The sequence below is a fragment of the Lepus europaeus genome, chromosome 12, assembly GCF_033115175.1.
Source record: "Lepus europaeus isolate LE1 chromosome 12, mLepTim1.pri, whole genome shotgun sequence".
Lineage (NCBI taxonomy): Eukaryota > Metazoa > Chordata > Mammalia > Lagomorpha > Leporidae > Lepus > Lepus europaeus.
The window spans coordinates 69,388,824-69,409,725 of NC_084838.1; the positions used below are offsets into that span (position 1 = coordinate 69,388,824).

Consider the following 20,902-nt stretch of genomic DNA (forward strand, 5'->3'; position numbering starts at 1 on the left):
CAGAAATTTTCTTCTTTTCTTAACACATACAAATTGTCTTAAATATCCAATGGAGAGAGTTTATATTTAAGAATTCTAGGGGCCTGCAGTATGGTGTAGTAGGTTAAGTCTCTGCCTTCTCAGAAAAGAGAAGGTATTGTCAGTGGTTGACCCCTAAAGGGGAATGAAAAATAAAATGCTACTATCAGACAAACTAGCCAAAGTTCCCATAGCCTTCAATAGGGAGAAATTTCCCATAAAATTGATAAAAACCTAAATCAAACAATACTGCCCTCAAATGTATCATAAAAATCATAGAGAAGTCTTAAAAGAAAAATAAGGAGGTTGCCTCCAATGCATGTCAAGTATATCTTAGAGAACTAAACTAAGTGACATAGAAAACATACTACACAGGGGCCGGTGCTATGGCTCACTTGGTTAATCCTCCGCCTGCGGTGCCGGCATCCCATGTGGGCACCAGGTTCTAGTCCCGGTTGCTCCTCTTCCAGTCCAGCTCTCTCCTGTGGCAGTGGAGGATGGCCCAAGTGCTTGGGCCCCTGCACCCACATGGGAGACCAGGAGGAAGCACTTGGCTCCTGGCTGTGGATTGGCATAGTTCCGGCTGTGGCAGCCATTTGGGGGGTGAACCAACAGAAGGAAGACCTTTCTCTCTGTCTCTTACTAACTATGTCAAAAAAAATAAAAAAAATAAAAAGAGCACACTACAAAACTTAATTCAATAGGCTCTGATGTGAATAAACTACACTGTGCATATCTCAAAAAACCAAAATGCCCACATGGGAAAATAATGTGTCAGATAATTGGATGCATTTGGGGTAGGAGCACAGAAACTTTCAGAGTATAATTAATTACACCGTGTTTTTCTCTGCAGTACACCTACCTAAGGCTTATCTTAATTTCCAAGTTTACAGCACTACCTACCTTAGCTACAAAACTTACCTGGACAAGAGAACACTTCCCCTGAAATACTGTTAGGTTTTTTCATGACATTCAGTCACTCGGAATTTGTTGATTTTACACTGCCATTAACCTTAAATACTTGCTCATAACAACTTATATCTCTTCAGCAGCAGTGTATGGCTAGTGTCTCATAAATGAGAGTAAACACACAATAAATGTTCGATGAACACAAAAAGGATTAATTCCACTCCAGATTTCCAAATCTTAAGATTTTTGATTCTGGAATGTGCCAAACATGATCTAGGAAGTTCTGGCAGCCACAGGTGACACTTGTTCTCCAACAATGGTTCTGGACAGGCTGAAATGGCTTCTTTCCCCTAAACTCTGTAAATTATTTTTCATCAATTGTAAATAATATAATTGTTTACTGGAATGCCCATAATTAAGTATTTATGGATGAAACAAAAATAATGATGTGTTGGTGTGCTTAAATATACTACAGTGCAAAAAGATTGGAACTGTTTAAGCACAATGATGGACACGAAGATGGTCACTTTAGTATTCTATTCAGAGAGTAGCCCTCTGGAAACAAACCAAAAAAACTCCACAAAATATATGAAACAATTGTATTCAGACATTAGATAGCAGCATGTACATTACTGCTACCTTGAGTAAAAGGACATAAAATTTTCTGAAAGAAGTAACGTTCCAGACTATCATATAAGGCAGGAAAACCCAAGCCCAGTATGGCAGCCACATTATATTGAGTTCAAGGAAGCTGAAGCAGCTATTTGTGGAGCAGAGTACCAGAGAGGTAGCAGTCATACAGACAAAAAGCTCTGGAAACCCAAGTTCCTGAGTTTTACCAAACACTAAGCTATGCATATCAACAAGCCTCAAAACATCCAAAAAAATTCTCCAAATAACCTAACTGCCATCCATACAAACTTCAACATGCTTTAAATAAAAAAACAAAATCAGGAAATCAATAATGTAATATAATATCCAACATTCAATATAAAATTACTAGACATCTGATATGAACTTGCAATTCTATTCCAAGGTATTTATTTACCCAAGAGATATAGGATGACTGGAGAGTGAAATTGAAGTAGAATATAAAATTCCAGATGAGTTTCACATTTTCACCTTTTATCTTCATATACCCTTATTGATCCCTTCAAATAAGAAAGCATTCATAGATTATCAGTGTATGCCATGGGAGTACATGTGAGGGTCAGTTATCTCTTGAGTATAAGGGAGGATAAGAGAGTTGAGGGCACAAGCATTATAGAGTAGAAAAGATGTTTGACCTGAGCTTAAAAACTAAGTCAAATAGGTCATGTGCATGAAAAAGACAGCAGAAAAGGCATATTTAGTACAGAAAACAAACAAACAGAGGCACTGAATTAACAGGAATTGTGAGTTTAATGCATCTAAAATATAACTTCTAAATACCTTCTTTAGTTGCTAGAAGGATTATATGAATTCACATTTTTAAAATCTGAAAAATAGTGGTGGTGACATAAGGATTTGAGGAGACTTTTTTTTTTTGACAGGCAGAGTGGACAATGAGAGAGAGACAGAGAGAAAAGTCTTCCTTTTTGCTGTTGGTTCACCCTCCAATGGCCGCCGCGGTAGCGCGCTGCGGCCGGCGCACTGCGCTGATCCGATGGCAGGAGCCAGGTGCTTCTCCTGGTCTCCCATGGGGTGCAGGGCCCAAGCACTTGGGCCATCCTCCACTGCACTCCCTGGCCACAGCAGAGAGCTGGCCTGGAAGAGGGGCAACCGGGACAGAATCCGGCGCCCCAACCGGGACTAGAACCCGGTGTGCCGGCGCCGCAAGGTGGAGGATTAGCCTGTTGAGCCACGGCGCCGGCCGATTTGAGGAGACTTTAAAAAATGATTGTGATAGTAGTTGTCATTTTTGTCATGTGCCAATGTAAATACTTATGCAGTCCAAGACACTATTCTAAGCAATTTTTTTCAAAATATTTTTATTTATTTGAGAGGTAGAGTTACAGTGAGAGGGACAGACAAAGGTCTTCCTTCCATTGGTTCACTCCTCAAATGGCCACAATGGCCAGAGCTGCACCAATCTGAAGCCAGAAGTCAGGTGCCTCCTCCTGATCTCCTATGAGGGTACAGGAGCCCAAGGACTTGGGCCATCTTCCACTGCTTTCCCAGGCCACAGCAGAGAGCTGGATTGGTAGAGGAGCAGCCGGGACTAAAACCGGCACCCATATGGGATGCTGGCGCCAAAGGTAGAGAATTAATCTACTGCGCCATGGCGCCTGTCCCCCTAGCAATTTTTAATGTTTGATCAATCCTTACAGAAACCTTGTGAAGTAGTTAGGTCTAATTATTATATAAACTAATTCACACCTAGTTGCACACTAATGAGTACCACAGCCAGAAATCAGCATAATACTGCACTGTGGCACAGCAGGTTAAGCCTCTCCACCTGCGGCACTGGCATCCCATACAGGTGCCAGTTCAAGTCCCAGCTGCTCCACTTCCCATCCAGCTCCCTGCTGGTGGCCTGGGAAGGCAGTGGAAGATGGCCCAAGCAATTGGACCCCTGTACCCACGTGGGAGACCCGAAAGCTCCTAGCTACTTCACTCTGCTTCCCCTAACACACACACACATTTCATCAAATTAAGGAACTTTTTTTTACTTGTTAATGAGTTAATGCTAGCTCTAAAGGAAGAAGAGAATAACTTAAGATTAGCAATTTCTAGCTTCACTGTAATTTACCCCTTCAAAACTGAAGCTTCTTTGCAGGAGAAACTTACATGATTTGATAGAGACATCAGCTAAGTCACATCAAATTTGATTTATTTTCATATTGAAAAATAGCCAGAGACAGTCATATGAAGATCTTAAATGCACTGGTTCATTCCCCAAATGCCTGCAACACTCTGATGTGAGCCAGGCTTAAACCAGTAGTTCAGAACTCAACCTAGGTCTCACACATGGGTGGCAGGGACCTAAGCACTTGAGTTATCCACTGCCTCCCAGGGTGCCTCTATTTTTCAGGATTATTATACACTCCAAATCATTTCTCCTTTTTCCCATTCACCAATCCACAAATAAATCCCAAAGTAGTAGATGGCTGGCTGGGAAACAATCAGGGTTGAGGCAAAACCAGTAGAGTATTAATGGTTAAAGGCACAGAATTTGGTGCTACTTACATTTATGCTGAATCCTGGCTGTGGCACTCATTATTGTGCAACTAGGTGTGAATTAGTTGTCTTCTCTCTGCAGTAGTTTATATAGTAATTAGATCTAACTACTCCACAAGGTTGCTGTAGGGATTAATCAAACATTAAAAAATTGCTTAGGGGGCCGGCGCCAAGGCGCAGTAGGTTAATTCTCTGCCTTCAGTGCCAGCATCCCATATGGAAGCCAGTCTAGTCCCAGCTGCTCCTCTTCCAATCCAGCTCTCTGCTGTGGCCTGGGAAAGCAGTGGAAGATGGCCCAAGTGCTTGGGCCCCTGCACCCACATGGGAGACCAGGAACAAACTCCTGGCTCCTGGCTTCGGACTGGTGCAGCTCTGGCCATTGTGGCCATTTGAGGAGTGAACCAATGGAAGGAAGACCTCTGTTTCTGTTTATCCCTCTCACCGTCTGTAACTCTACCTCTCAAATAAATAAATACTTTGAAAAAAATTGCTTAGAATAGTGTCTTGGACTACATAAGTATTTACATTGGCACATGACAAACATGACACTATTGTCATAATCATTTTTTAAAGTCTCCTCAAATCCTTATGTCACCACTATTTTTCAGATTTTAAAAATGAGAATTCATATAATCCTTCTAGCAACTAAAGAAGGTATTTTTATTACTATTTTATAAATGGGTTCTGAAGAAAAACTAAGACATTTGCTAGACTAAAGCACACAAATACATAACATCCTGATTCTAAGCTGTGAAATTGTTTTCAGAGAACAGATTTTATTTGTTTTTTATGTAGAAGTTACCAAAAGTTATACACTGGCAAAAGGCACATTATCAAATAAATATATATCACTTGAATCTTAGAAATGAGGTAAAAATTTGGTGAAAGAAACAACACATTAGTGATAACAACAGTTATCTTTTATTAATTTCCCCATACACCAAGTACTTATCTAAGCTTTACATATAGATGATCTCATCTAATCTTATTAACTGATTACCACTGTTATCACCTCCTACAGATGAAGCAACTAGTTCTTGACAACATTAAATAACTTGGAAGAGGTCACACAGCTTATCAACAGCAGAGCTGACATTCAATTCCAGGTCTACCTGACACCAAAGCCTAGCTGTTTAACTTCTATTTATGCTTCTCTGAGGTCATGCATGTTTTGTTGAACCCAGGCACTGAAACTCAATCTCTTCAATATAGAGGAAAAAAATCCCAAATTATAAACAGAATAATGTTCTTTCTTTAGTTCTCTATCAATGTACATAGTGAAGCATAAGTTTATGCATTGTCAGGACTCTCAAGTGGCATCCCCTGCAGTATCAGAATCAGGTCAGAAGTTTTTTAAATCTTCTCTGGAGTACAAAAAAGGAATCTCAAAATTCTTTTTTTGATTAAGAAAAGGAAAGAAAGCTGGGTGTGGCTTATTATTTGTGTCAAATATACTAATATGATAATAACAGGGAAAGTGGACTAAGTGGTGTATGGTAACACTACCTCACAATTTTTGTTTTATAAATTTAGAAAGGAAAAAATGCTATTCTAAAACATTGTAAACATACAAATCATACTGAACTCTAATACAAAAAAAATATTTTACCTGTCTCAAGAGAAACTGTTTCCCTATTCCACCCACAGTAATAAAAACTAACCAACACATTAAGTTGATTCTGAATATCTAAAATCAAGCAGTGAAAGGAGCTGATACAGTAGTTCAAAATACTTAAGAAAAAATTTCAGACATTACAACAGCTCTTCTTCAAAAGGCTCACAAAACTATCACTGGGAGATTTATATTACTCAAAAATTTCTAAATACATCACAATGTCCTTATTTTAAGGAATAGATTTTTATGTCAAAAAGGCTTTGTTTAGAACTTTCTACTGAAAAAAATTAATCTCATTAAGAATGCACACAACTAATACTTCAATTAATGCTATGCTGTTAAAAACACTATGGCTGGACCATCAAGAAAACCTAGATAGTTCCTTAATCTATGATATAAAAATTTTATCTACATAAGGGTACTTCAAAAATTCCAGGGAAAATGGAATTAAAAGGTAATTTTGATGTGAATAAATTTTGAAGTCCAGGCATATTACTTTCTTAATACTCATTTTCCATAAAGGAACCCTGTACTTTTCAATGTTAGCCTTCCAAACTATACAAAAGATCTTCAAAACTGAAACACTTTTTAGAATCACAGGCTGAGCTTTATTTCAATCACGTCAGACAACACAAAACTGTTATGTTTTCTGAATATAAAGCATTTAAATCAAATAAAAAAATGAAAGCCAACAAACTTACTTGGGATATACTGGTTCATAAAGGTACTTTTCCCCTCTTGCAGATGTAATATGAAAAAACAAGATGTAGCCATGTGCCGTCTGAAAGAGAAATTTTAGTAACCATCAATGAAAGGGTAAGAACCCCCCCATTAAAAAATTAGTCTGACTAAGCAAATGAAAGTAATTTTTATTATAATGTCTCTAAAAGGCTTGTAAAGAAATGAAAATATTTCATAAACATGTACCTGCAATCAATAGTTCATAAAATGTTACACATTCTCTCATAACTAGATTATTCAACAGTAGGTGAAAGATATAACTTTTCAACTTTGCAATAATATGGTAACTAACTGTTCAAAAATGTCTAAAGCAACAATGCCACCAAATAGTAACAGTTGGATAAAATGCTTAGCTACTCAAAGTTTACACAGTAAACTTCAGGATAGCATATTTACATACTTTAAAAATGAACCTTTTGGCCTCTTTTTTACTACAAAACACTGCCTACAGAAGAAAATGAAGCAAGTCTTTGATTTCTAAAACTGTAAAATCAGCTAGTTAAATTTTCTAAGAAACTATTTTTAAATAAAAATTATATTAAAAACAGTGCCACTATATCACAGCCTACATCTGTGACTTTTAAAGTTCAAACAACCATTTTATACTTATATAAGTAAATAAAATATTTAGCTGTTCCTAATCAAGTATCTTTAATAGTTAACAGGGTGAAGTGGCAAATGTTTTCCCCAACCTGATTTATTCGACTACTGAATTCCTATTATTTTAGAGGTCAACAGGCATTTACCCAAAGTGGAATCAAAGAAAATGTCAGAGGTTTCAAATTTCTTTCCAGTACAGCTTCATGTTCTTCATTCAAAGAAATAACAGAAGCAACACTTCAATTTCTTCAGCAAAGCCAGGCTGTTTTTTTTTTCCCTTAACTATAAATGCTGCTATTTATAATGTACTCAAAAACTATAGTGTGCGGCCAGCATTGTGGCACAGTAGATAAAACCACCACCTGCGACAATGGCATCCCATTTGGGCACAGGTTTGTGTCCTGGCTGTTCCACTTCCGATCCAGCTCCCTGGGAATGTGGCATGGGAAAAGCAGCAAAAGATGGCACAAGTGTCTGGACCCATGCACCACCCACATGGGAGACTGGATGAAGCTCCTGACTCCTGGGTTCAGTGCCTGGCCCAGCACTGGCCACTGTGGCCAACTGAGGAGTCAAACAGCTGATGGAGGATCTCTTGTGTTACTATAACTTAAAAAATAATTAAATCTTTAAAAAAAAAAAAAAAAAAAGCAGGGGCTGGCGCTGTGGCATAGCAGGTAAAGCCACTGCCTGAAGTGCTGGCATCCTATATGGGAGCTGGTTTGAGTCCCGGATGCTCCACTTCTGATCCAACACTCTGCTATGGCCTGGGATAGCAGTAGAAGATGGCCCAACTCCTTGGGCCCCTGCACCCACGTGAGAGACCCGGAAGAAGCTCCTGGTTCTCTTATGCTTCCTCCTGGTCTCCCATGCGGGTACAGGGCCCAAGCACTTGGGCCATCCTCCACTGCCTTCCCTGGCCACAGCAGAGAGCTGGACTGGAGGAGGAGCAACCGGGACAGAATCCAGTGCCCCAAGTGGGACTAGAACCTGGGGTGCTGGCGCCGCAAGTGGAGGATTAGCCTAGTGAGCCACGGCACCGGCCATGAACTGCCACTTTCAACCTTGAAATCCCATATGCTCCTGTAGCTTCAAGTCCCAGTTGTTCTGCTACTGATCCAGTTCCCTGCTCATGTGCCTGGAAAACAGCGAAGTACTTGGGTTCCAGTGCAGCCATCTGGGGAGCGAACCAGCAGATGGAAGTCCTCTCTCTCTGTCTCTACCTTTCTCTGTAACTCTTTCAAATAAATAAAATAAATCTTTAAAAAAAAATCCCATATACAGAGGTTATACAATCTTTATTGTAAAATCAGTTTAATGGATATGTCTGGAACCATTCCTTCTTTAAATAATGCCTATAATTTTGCATATAAAATAATATTAGACTACACATTCATATTAGAAATATTAAGACAATGTCATATTACATAATTATGGCAGCTAGAAAAGACTAGAAAATATTTCAAAACTCATTTTTAAAAGCAGTAGGCGGCTATGGAATCAATGAGGCCTACATTGATTAAAATTCCACACTAAAGGGGCCGGCGCCATGGCTCACTTTGTTAATCCTCTGTCTTGCAGCGGCAGCATCCCATATGGGCGCCAGGTTCTAGTCCCGGTTGCTCCTCTTCCAGTCCAGCTCTCTGCTGTGGCCTGGGAAGGCCATGGAGGATGGCCCAAGTGCTTGGGCCCCTGCACCTTCATGGGAGACCAGGAGGAAGCACCTGGCTCCTGGCTTCGGATCTGTGCAGCTCCAGCTGTAGCAGCCATTTGGGGCAGTGAACCAATGGAAGGAAGACCTTTCTCTATGTGTCTCTCTCTCACTGTCTAACTCTATCTGTCAAATAAAAAAAAAAGTTAAAAAAAAAAAATTCCACAGTAGACTGTTGAGAAGTGAGCTGATTTTTTTCCTCCCAAATTAATGTTTGTCAATTCTGAGCACAAGCTAAGGAAAGGCTTAGTTCAGGCAGAGGTAAAAGAATATCAGCAAAGCTTTCCTCAGTCATATAGGGCTAAGGTAAAAATCAGACTTGACATGTCTCAACTTCAGTCGATCTTTCCCATGTGATATTTGCTGAATGTAGAAGCTACAGAAGAAGCTAATGTGCTAGGAAGCAAACTTCAGAGAAGCCAAGTAGAATGTCCTGCAGCCATGAACTGCATAGGAAGAGGACTCATCTAGAAATAAAATGAGTCTAAAATGAATAGTGAAGTACTCTGGGATTTCTAGGTACAGTCTTAACTAGTCTGCTGTGCCATTCATACTAACTGGAGACCTAACGTGCCTCTACCACAAAGCCTGTGACAAAGACTGACTAAATTTAGTCAGGCTCCTGAACATTCTTGGGACTCATCTGTGAAGTTCCTTATAAAATGTAGTGTTACCAAGAACACTAAGTTAGTTTAGCAAAAGTGCCTCCACTATTCCCCAGATGATACCTGATAATACTGGCCTGTCTTTATTAAGAATACTGTTAAGTTGATTTAGTCAGAATCCCCCTAATCCCTGATGTTTCCTGTTAGCAATTCTCCACCCACTAACCCCTACACTGTTCCTTGGCTATTACTTCCCACTTTTATCCATTCTATGTTATGCATTCAGCCCAATCTTTCTCTCTACTGCACTGTTCCCTATACCTATCACAGTGATTCTGAATAAAGCCTTCCTTATTATTTTTAAAAAGCAGTATTGAATGATTTCTTCTCTAATAGCATTCTCATGACAGACATCTACATTTCTAGGTCACATGGAGAAGATGCAACCAAATCTCTCAGGGTTAATAACAGGTCAACTAAGTCTTACTAAACCTCCAAACCAATTTCAGTCAAATCAAGACAAGGTTAAAATGATCAGCCTCTAATTCTAATAATAAACAGGGACCTGTGAAGATAGCTACCACACTTCTCTACATTCTCTTTTACATTATTATTATAATAAAATTTAAAGATTCCCAGAAGGGCAACAGATGATCAAGATATTGGATATAAGTTTTTAAATAGTCACAACTATATTCAAGAAAAATGAGAGCAAAACACAGATGAATAGATTGAGATTTTCACACAAGATTTGATCCCTATAAAAAATTATCGAGGGGCTGGCACTGTGGCACAGCAGGTTAACTCACTATCTGCAGCACCAACACCCCATATGGGCATCAGTTCAAGTCCCATCTTCACTTCTGATCCAGCTCCCTGCTGGTGTGCTTGGGAGAGCAGCAGAGGATGACCCAAGTCATAGGGATCCTACAACCCTCCTGGTGGGAGACCGGGAAGAAGCTCCTGGATCCTGGCTCAGTCCTGGCCATTTGGGGAATGAACCAGGGGATGGAAGATTTCTGTCTCTACGTCTCTCTGTAATTCCAATTTTCAAATAAATCTTTAAAAAAAAATTTGAGTGGCTATTCTAAAATTAAAACACACAAAACCTCAATATCTGAATGGAGTTCAGAAGAGAGGTGGCACATTACAGGTATTCATTACTAGCTCAGGAGAAACATCGACAGAAAAGAAACACGAGGAGAGGACTGTGCTGTGGCGCAGCAGGTTAACACCCTGACCTGAAGCGCTGGCATCCAATATGGGAGTCAGTTTGAGACCCGGCTGCTCTACTTCCGATCCAGCTCTCTGCTGTGGCCTGGGAAAGCAGCAGAAGATGGTCCAAGTCCTTGGGCCACTGCACCCACATGGGAGACCTGGAAGAAGCTCCTGGCTTCTGATAGGCGCAGCTCTGGCCATTGCGGCCAATTGAGGAGTGAACCATCAGATGGAAGACCCCCCTGCCTGCCTCTCCTCTCTCAGTGTAACTCTCTCAAATAAAATAAATAAATCTTAAAAAAAAAAAAAAAAAAAAAAAGAACCACAAGGAAACATGGAAAAAACAGAAGAAAAGGGGAGGACAAAAGGTATCACAAAGGCATACTGGAATACTGGACATACTGAAAAGATCGAGTTGATGTCCTAGAGAGGACAGAAGCAATATAAAGGAAATAGCGAGGCAATTTCCCAAATTGAAGATCATCTACCCATAGATTCAAGATGTCCAGAGAACAGAATAGGTATAAAAAAAAAAAAAAACAAAAAAAAAAAAACAAAAAACCCTCACCTAAGCACATCATAGTTAAGTTATGTAAATCAAAGAGAATCTTAAAAGCAGCAAAAAGGAAAAAAAAATCTATATATTATTTTCAAAAGGCCAATAAGGACATTTCATTAGAAACTATAAAATTATATACCTAACTTAAAGAATTATCAAGCCTGAATTTTATGTCCTAAAAATAGCCTTCAGAAATGAATGCAAATTAAAGAAATCTTTAATCTCAAATCACATCCTCATATATATTTCCCATGAACTTTTTGAGGACCCTTCATATGCAAACTTATGTTTTTTATCATTTTTTCCTTTTACTATTTATTTGAAAGGCAGAGTTACACACAGAGAGATCTTTTATCTCCTGGTTCACTCCCCAGGTAGCTACAACGGCCAGGGCTGGGCCAGGCCGAAGCCAGGATCCCAGAGCTTCTTCCAGGTCTCCCACTTGGGTGCAGGGGCCCAAGCACTGGGACCATCTTCAGCTGCTTTCCCAGGCACACTAGCAGGGAGCTGGATCAGAAGCGGAGCAACTAGGACTCAAACCAGCGCCCATATGGGATGCTGGCATCGCAGTCAGTGGCTTTACCTGCTACACCACAACACAAGCCCCATAAACTTATTTTTTAATTCTATTTTTCACAAAATTTTTGAAGTGCCCTCATATATAAAATGAGATCTAAAAAACATAATACATAGTTATTAATAATTTAATTTTAAGCCACTTTAGTTTGGGGGTATTCCCCATCTTGGAATGAAAATGCATGGAAAGTTAAAATTTTATTTCAAAAATTGGCAATCACCACTTGGCACCACAGAAATCCAAATTTTTATATAAATAAGTCTACTGATCTTCTAAAACAGCTATGAATAAAAAATAAACTGTAATGAAAAACCACCCTACTGAAATTTTAATGAAATAACTACAAGGAAAAGTAGGTCCTATACTGTCTTATAAATGCCCCAACCTATTCTTCACCAGTAACTGCAGGTGATCTATAGAGTATTTTCTTCTTACAGCCTTCTCAATTCCTAAGTTTCAACTAATTTACCATAGATACATCACAAGACTGGAGTGTGACATCAGGGCAGATTGCAGAACAGGAAGTTCCATGAATTTGTCTGCCTACTAAAACAACTGAATTAGCAGGAACTGTATCTGAGGCAACTATTTTGGAGATTCAGGTCTAAGTAAAATACCCACAGCTCCAAAAGACAGGTTGATGGAGAGGCTTGTAAATTTCTAACAATTTCAGGTTTCCTTGGGTTAACATCTACCATTCCTCCATTTGTCAACTTTAAGTTACACGTGGGTCTCAGAAATTTCTGCACCAAAATGAACTTGTACTAACTTTATAACATTTCTGAATATAATCTAGTTTGAGGCATTAAAAAGGATAAAACGTAAGTTTGAAAAAGCCCCTATTTAAGCAACATGCATTCTTCTAAACTTGAAGCAAAAAAAACAAACATCAAACTTACAATAAAGCTTGAGTAGAAGAATAGAAAAATTATTAAAACTTTATCTATACAATGCCCTAAGGAAATCAGCTGGTTACAAATGGATAACACATTTTAAGGAGGAATGAGTCTCTCTCTCTCTCTGCCTCTCCTTCTCTCTCTGTGTAACTGACTTTAAATAAAATAAATAAATCTTAAAAAAAAAAAAAAAAAAGGAGAATGTTGAAGACGAGGTCTAAAGTGGCATCCACATCAATGTGTGAGAAAGAAAACTAATCTTGTTTACCCCTAACTGAAGAGAACTGACAGTTAACAATAGTTAAAGTCACAGAATAGCCAATACCACAGTTATCTCAAGTGGTTTGGCTAACACAAAATTTTCTGATGGTGTCACACCTGTTTTGCCCAGAACAGCTACAGATAAGAGCACAGCTTCCAATGAAAATTTTAAACAAGTAAGGTCAAGATACTGAAGCATTTCTTCCAATAATTGTACCAGAGATGAAATATGACTTTAGCAGTGTGAGGCTGGAGACAAAGTACAATCAAAGCAACGGCTATTAAGAGGTGGAAAGTGGTCTAGTCAAAGCAAAAGACTCATCAAGAGCAAAGGTCATGGCAACAGGTTTTTTTTCTTCTTTTTCGATGCTCAAATCATTTTGCTTATCGACTTTCTGGAGGGTAAAATAAGGATAACAACTGCTTACTAGGAAAAATTTTGAAGAAAGCTACCAGCCAAACCTTTAGCAGAAAAACACTCAGAAGAGATTCAGGAGTCCTCTTCTCCATAACAATATTCTTGCTCATTTCTTTCATTGAACAAGAGCAATTTCACAAGTTTCAATGGGAAATCACTGGGCATCCATCTTAGTGGTCCTGTTTTGGCTTCTTTTGACTTTATTTTGTTTCCTAATCCTAAAGAAATCTTCAGGGGTAGGTGTTTGGCACAGTGGTTAAGCGGCCCCTTGGGAGGCACTCATCCACTATCAGAGCACCTGGGTTGAAGTCCTAGCTCTTTCGCCTCTGATCCAGCTTCTTGGTAATGAAACCCTGAGAGGCAGCAGATGACAGCTCAAGTACTTGGATCCCTGTCACCCACATGGGGGAACCAGAATGAGTTTCAGCTCTGACCTTCAACCTAGTCCAGCACTAGCTGTTGCAGGTATCTGGTGGAGTGCAACAATGAATATAAGATCTCTGTGACGTTCTCTATCTGCCTTTCAAAACTAAATGCAAATAAACAAAAATTCTTAAAAAGCTTTTTAAAAATATTTTAAGAATAACTTTCTTATTCAATTAATAATGTAAAAAAGACAGAACTGACTTGGTTAAATTCCTCACTTCTTTAGTAGGGACAGACTAAATGGATAGTATAATGGCTTATAAAAGTGTCTTGACCTTGACGGAAATATGTTGAAAAATACATGATGTATTTTTATCTTTTTTTTTTCCAAGATTTTATTCATTTACTTGAGAGGCAGAGTTACAGGGAGATGGAGAGAGACAGAGAGAAAGGTCTTTCATCTACTGGTTCACTCCCCAAATGGCCACAAATGGCCAGAGAAAGACCAATCTGGAGTCAGGAGCTTCCTCCAGGTCTCCCATTCAGATGTAGGGGCCCAAGCTTTTGGACCATCTTCCACTGCTTTCCCAGGCTACAAGCAGAGAGCTGGATCAGAAGAGGAGCAGCCAGGAGAGGAATCGGCACCCATATAGCATGCCAGCACCAAAGTCGGAGGCTTAGCCTACTACACCACAGCACGGGCCCTAATTTTCATCTTTTAATTCAGTTTCCACAAACTCTTCAAAGATTCCTATTATCAAGTAAGTAAACTTTAAATCAAAATGGTTCCAATCAACAAAAAAGTCATGACATATTGATAAAAGGTTCAATGTAACAAGATACACAGCAATTATAAACATGAACATACCAACAAAGGAGTTCCAAAATAGGTGAATCAAAAATTAACAAAATTGAAAGGAGAAACAGTTCTAAAGTAACACTGGATATTTCAAAATCCAACTTTAAATGATAGGTGGAAAAACAGACAAAGATTCATAAGGAAGAGCCGGCATTGTGGCTTAGCAGGTAAAGCAGCCAGCCACCTGTGATGCCAGCATTCCATATGGGCATCGGTTCAAGTTCCGACTCAGCTCTCTGCTAAAAGGCCTGGGATAGCGGTAGAAGATGGCCCAAGTGTTTGGGCCCATGCACCCACATGGGAGACCCGGAAGAAGCTCCTGGCTTCTGGCTTCAGACTGGCTCAGCTCCATCCATTTTGGTCATTTGAGGGGTGAACCAGTGAATGCAAGATCGAGATCTCTCTCTCTCTGTAACACTGCCTTTCAAATAAATAAATAAATCTTTTTTTAAAAAGGTTAATAAGGAAATAAAATACTTGAATACACGCATTTACAGAATACTTCATCAATAATGGCACAATATACATTTTTCTCAAGTACACATGGGATATTCTCCAAAACAGAACACAAGTTATGCCACACATCAAGTCTCAACAGATTTTAAAAGACATATCTTTATGGATATCTCTTAAAGTATCTTCTCTGACTACAACAGGATGATATCAGAAGTCAGTGATACAAAGAAACTGGAAAATTTACATATATGTATATAAACTCCTAAAACAACAAATGGTTCAAAAAGAAATCAAAGGAGTAATTAGAAAATATCTAAACAAAAACAAAAATACAACATACCAGAATTAATGCAATGCAGTGAAAATACTGTTAACAAAGAAATTTTTAAACTTATATTCAAAAAGACAAATCTCAGGATGGTGCTGCGTGCAGCTGGTTAAGTCACTCATTGTGATGCTGGCTTTCCATATTAGAGTGTGTAATGAGTGCTCCCTGCTAACACACCTGGGAAAGCACAAGATGGCAGCAAAATATAGGGCCCTGCCAGGCACATGGGAGAGCTGGATGGGGTTCTGAGGATCTTGGCTTCAGCCTGGTCCTGACCTGCCTCTGTGGTCATTTGGGAATTAAACCAGCAGATGGAAGAGACATCTCTCCCTCTTCACTGGCACTCTACCTTTCGAATAAATACCTTTTTAAGATTTATTTCTTTATTTGAAAGGCAGAGTTACAGAGGCAGAAGGAGTGGGGAAAGATAGAAATAGAGATCTTCCTTTCACTAGTTCACCCCAAAATGGCTGCAATGGCCAGAGCTGGGCCAATCCAGAGCCAGAAGCCAGGAGCTCCTTCCTGTTCTCCCATGCAGGTACAGGGACCTGAGGACTTGGGGCATCTTCTGCTGCTTTCCTAGGCATACTAGCAGGGAGCTGGACTGGAAGTGGAGTAGCTGGGAGTCAAATCAGTGGCCCAGTGGGATGCCAGCATCTCAGGCGAAAGATTTACCTGCTACACCATAGTGCTGGCTTCAAATAACAATTTTTTTTTTTAAGACAAAGACAAAGCTCAAATTAATGAGATGTATACCTTAACTAACAAGATAAAAATAAAGGAGAGGGGTCGGCGCTGTGGCACAGTGGGTTAAAGCCCTGGCCTAAGGCGCCAGCATCCATATGGCTGCTACACTTCCAATCCAGCTCTCTGCTGTGGCTTGGGAAAGCAGTGGAAGATGGCCCAAATTCTTGAGCTTTTACACTCATGTGGGAGACCCAGAGGAAGTTTCTGGCTCCTGGCTTTGGAATGGCACAGCTCTGGCCACTGCGGCCATTTGGGGAGTGAACCAGCGGACGGAAGACCTCTCTCTCTGTCTCTACCTCTCTCTGTAACTCTTTCAAATAAATAAAATAAATCTTTAAAAAAAAAAAAAAAGGAGAAAGACCAAAAAACTGACAAATGTTTACGTAGATTAAATAAAAAGCAAGAAAACTCAAATTACTAAACTCAAGAATGAAAGTGGCAACATTACCAGTAATTTTATATGTATTTAAAAAGTATAAAATTTATATACATTTAAAAAGTATAAAACTATCATGTAGACTTGTATTCACACAAATAAGCAGACCAGATGAAATACACAAATTTCTACAAACACCCAATCTGCCAAATTTGATTAAAGAAAAAAATAGAAAATCCAAAGATCTATAAATAGTAAGGAAAGCTGAATCAGTAGTCAAAAAAAATCTCTGAACAAAGCAAAGCCCAGGACTAGATAAACTCGCTGATGAATTACACCAAACATTTAATCAAGTATTAATACCTATTCTCATAAACCTAATCAGACCCATAACCAAGATGGAAACTGAATCAGTAATAAAGACCCTCCCAACAAAGCAAAGACCAGGCTTCACTGCTGAATGCTACCAGACACTTAAAGAAGAACAATTCCAATTCTTCTCAAGCTCATATTTGAAACACAGAGAGGGAGGGAATCCTCCCAAATTCTTTCTATGAAGCCAGCATCACTGTAATTCCTAAATCTGAAAAAGATGCAACAGAGAAAGATAAGTATAGACCAATTTCCCTAATGAACATAGACGCAAAAATCCTCAACAAATTATTCTCTGAATCTCTTCCAAAAAACTGAAGAGCAGGGAATACTTCTTAACTTTTTCTTTAGGACCAGCATTACCAAATACAGTAGAAACTACAAGAATATTATAAACCAAATTCCTTACAAACATTGACATAAAAATCCTAAACAAAATATTTTGTGTATTATGCCTAACTGGGTTTATCCCTGGAATGCAAGGATAGTTCAATATGCAAAAATATATCAATGGTAATACACCACATTAATAAAGGAAAAACTTTCCAAAGGATTCCAACTGACCTAGAGAATGCATTCAACAAAATTCAATATCCTTTCATAATGATAAAAGTTTTCAAACTAGGAACAGCAGGAAATGACTTCAACATAATAAAGTCCGTAAATGAAAAACATAAAGCCAACAGCATACTCAATGGTCAAAGGACTGAAAGCATCCCTCCCAACCCCCAAAGATAAGGAACAAGATGAGAATGACCACTTTTGCCACTTATATTCAACACAGTATCACAAGATTTACCTAAAGCAATTAGGCAATAAAATGAAATAAATGACAGATTGGAAAGGAAGATATACATTTATTTGTTTCAAGATGACATAATCTGAAGAAGCCGTAGGTACACAAAATTGCTAAGAGCTGGCCGGCGCCGCGGCTCACTAGGCTAATCCTCTGCCTAGCGGCGCCGGCACACCGGATTCTAGTCCCGGTTGGGGCACTGATGCTGTCCCGGTTGCCCCTCTTCCAGGCCAGCTCTCTGCTGTGGCCAGGGAGTACAGTGGAGGATGGCCCAAGTGCTTGGGCCCTGCACCCCATGGGGGACCAGGATAAACACCTGGCTCCTGCCATCGGATCAGCGCGGTGCGCCGGCTGCAGCGCGCTACCGCGGCGGCCATTGGAGGGTGAACCAACGGCAAAAAGGAAGACCTTTCTCTCTGTCCCTCTCTCACTGTCCACTCTGCCTGTCAAAAAAAAAAAAAAAAAATTGTTAAGAGCTAATAAAATGAAGTTACTAAAGTTGTAGGATATAAAATCACATGCAAACCAGCTACATCTTTATACACATCTAATGAACAATCCAAAAAAGATTTTTGAAAACAATTCCATTCACCCAACAAGGATACCAATATCATTCAATGGGGAAAGAATAGGTGTTTGTTTAACAGAAGGTACCAGGACAAGAGAATAGCCAGATTTTAAAAAAAAAAAAAAAAAAATTGAACCCTTACCTGACATAAAAAAAAATTTCCATGTGAAGCAACGGGTGAGGCAGTGTAAAGAGGCTTGGTATCGGCTAGTCAAGTAATCAGATTTTATTTATTTCATATTTAAAGATGTTCATACAAATATTGCCAAACACTGCTATCAACCCATATTAACTGATTGTCACTTGGTAGGAAATTACAAAATTCTATTAGATTCATCTTTTGATGTTGTATTTTAACACTGCAGATTGATCATTTCTAATCAAAGGTTATATGGAAGCCTCTCTTTCACACATGGACTTCATAATACCAAAGTTCTGCATCAGTGTCCTAAAAATTACACTAGAACTATGGTTTGAACTAGAAAATATATCTATAGCTAATTTCATGTATAAATAGAATCTTACTACTTAACTTCTAACTGAAGTATACAAAAAGTTACTTGCAATTGAAACAATTCTATTAGCTGTCATCAAAATGGCTTCAGTACATAAAAGTTGCATACACATGCACTGTTTGCCCTGTAGCTGTAGGTTGAATTCATTAAGAAACTGTCAAATCTATAGTAAAAACTATTTTTTTCAAAGCTATTCAGTGTCTAAGTGATGAGAGGGTGGTACTTCAAGTTCAGAAAAATGAATTTGGCCATGAACTAAAAATGTTTCTAGTAAGTCTGCTACTAAGCCATGGAATAATCATAGAGTAGAGCAAGTCAGAATATTCAGCTTCTATCTCTGAGTACAGGCTTTTAAAGTTTTACATTTTCATAACCTTTTTAAATTGGTCCAATTAAAGCCTTTGCTCATCTGTATGCACTAAGATCATATTCAATTATTACTTTCAGCTTCTTGGAGAATTTTTTCATCTGAAGTTTTTGACACACTCAGTAGTGACCAAATATACACATAACAGATGAACAACTGTCAACTCATCAAGAAACAAGCATACTTACTTTGAATGTGCTCCCAATTTCATTTTAGTTTTGTAATGAAACTCTGCTGTGATAAGAAATTCTATTTTAAATTTTCTAGTTTTATGACTTTTCCTCTCAATGACTTGGGAATACTGTGATGAGTGGTTACACTGGTAAAGTCAATTTATATTGGCATAGCTATAGTGTCACTGCTTAATAAATAATATTTTCCATCTAATTCAATAATTCATACTATCACATTCAAAGTCTATTTTCTATTCTTTTGAGATGAATATAAACTAGTAATAAAAATAATATAAGCTGTTACAGTTTGGCAATATGTGTAGCACTTGAAATGCTATAGTTATAATTGTATTATAATTTACAGTACACTGAACAGAAGAGGGAAGCAATGACAGTACCACATATCGTTGCTATCAGACCTACTCAACTCAATCTGCTCTTGTGGCTTTAAAGAAGCCACAGACCACATACAAACGAGCATTTCACACTTCAATAAAACTTTATTTATGGATACAAATTTGAAAATCACATTAAATATGTAAAAATTATTCTTAATTTATGGTCTGTATACAAACAGGCTGAAGAATAGATTTGGTATCTGGTTATTAATCAGCCAACTCCTACAAGAAGTACAAAACTAACCTTTCTGACTATGTGTAATATTTTCAGATCATTAATCTAGTGAACACTTGAGATCGTGGAGTAGAAAGAATGTAAAAGCAGGCAGGTAAGTTAGTCTAATGAAGCACTGCAGAATATCCTGCCCATGGGCTATTTATGCCCTGCCAAAACATTTGATCTGGTCCTGCCAGGGTAACCACAGGCAGACTCAAAAGTAAATAAATCTATAGCAAGCTACTTTTTTTCTTAAGATTTATTTATTTAAAAAGGTAAAGTTTTTTAGAAAGAGAAGTAAAGCCAGAGAAAGATCATCTACCTGCTGGTTCACTCCCAAAACAGTCATAATACCCAGGGCTGGGCCAGGAAAAGCCAGGAGCCTGGAACTCCATCCAGGTTTTCCACATGGATGGCAGGTAGTCAAGCACTTGGGCTATCTTCCGTTGTTTTCCCCAGGCACATTAGCAGAGAATTTGATGGGAGGTGGGGCAGCTGGACTCAAACGGGATACCAAGTGGCATCTTAAGCTGCTGCACCAAAATGTCAGCCCCAGCAGGCTAATTTTTAAGTTGATAATCTTTTATGGCTCACAAATGATGCTATAAATATCCAATGGTCCTTGGCAGAAAAAAGGCTCCCTATCCCTAGTTTAGTATTTAAGAGTATAGTAATGAATGCAAACTGAGTTACTAAGATTGTATCTCATTTTTCCAAGACACTAGCTGTATAATCGTCAGTAAGGTTTAATTCCAAAGAGCCTCAATTTACTCACCTATCAATGAAGGATAATGATATTTACTTCAAAGTACCAGTCCAAAAAAGATTAAATAAGACCAGTCATGTATAAATTGCTTACAACATTACTTCCATTGGAAGTGATCATTAACTGTCAACCATATATATCATTGCTAAGGCAAATCAGATAATGACGACAGTCAGTCCTAGAAATGATAATGATAAAATACAAATTGAAAAAATAAACTTAACCAGATTTAGGAAAGTTTAATGGGATAGAAAAGTAGAAACAGATCCTAACGCATATGCAAAATTAGTATTACATAAACAGAAAGTTTA

The 20,902-nt window shown here is 38.6% G+C and overlaps 1 protein-coding gene across 5 annotated transcripts in view; it reads right to left on the bottom strand.

Moving 5' to 3' along the window:
* Positions 1-20,902, bottom strand: part of RIC1 (RIC1 homolog, RAB6A GEF complex partner 1) — a 165,039-nt gene that overhangs the window by 88,405 nt on the left and 55,732 nt on the right. For all 5 annotated transcript variants that reach the window (XM_062208300.1, XM_062208303.1, XM_062208301.1 and 2 more), the window contains exon 3: positions 6,403-6,482. In XM_062208300.1, coding sequence (XP_062064284.1) covers positions 6,403-6,482 — 80 coding nt within the window. The remainder of the gene's footprint in view (positions 1-6,402; positions 6,483-20,902) is intronic.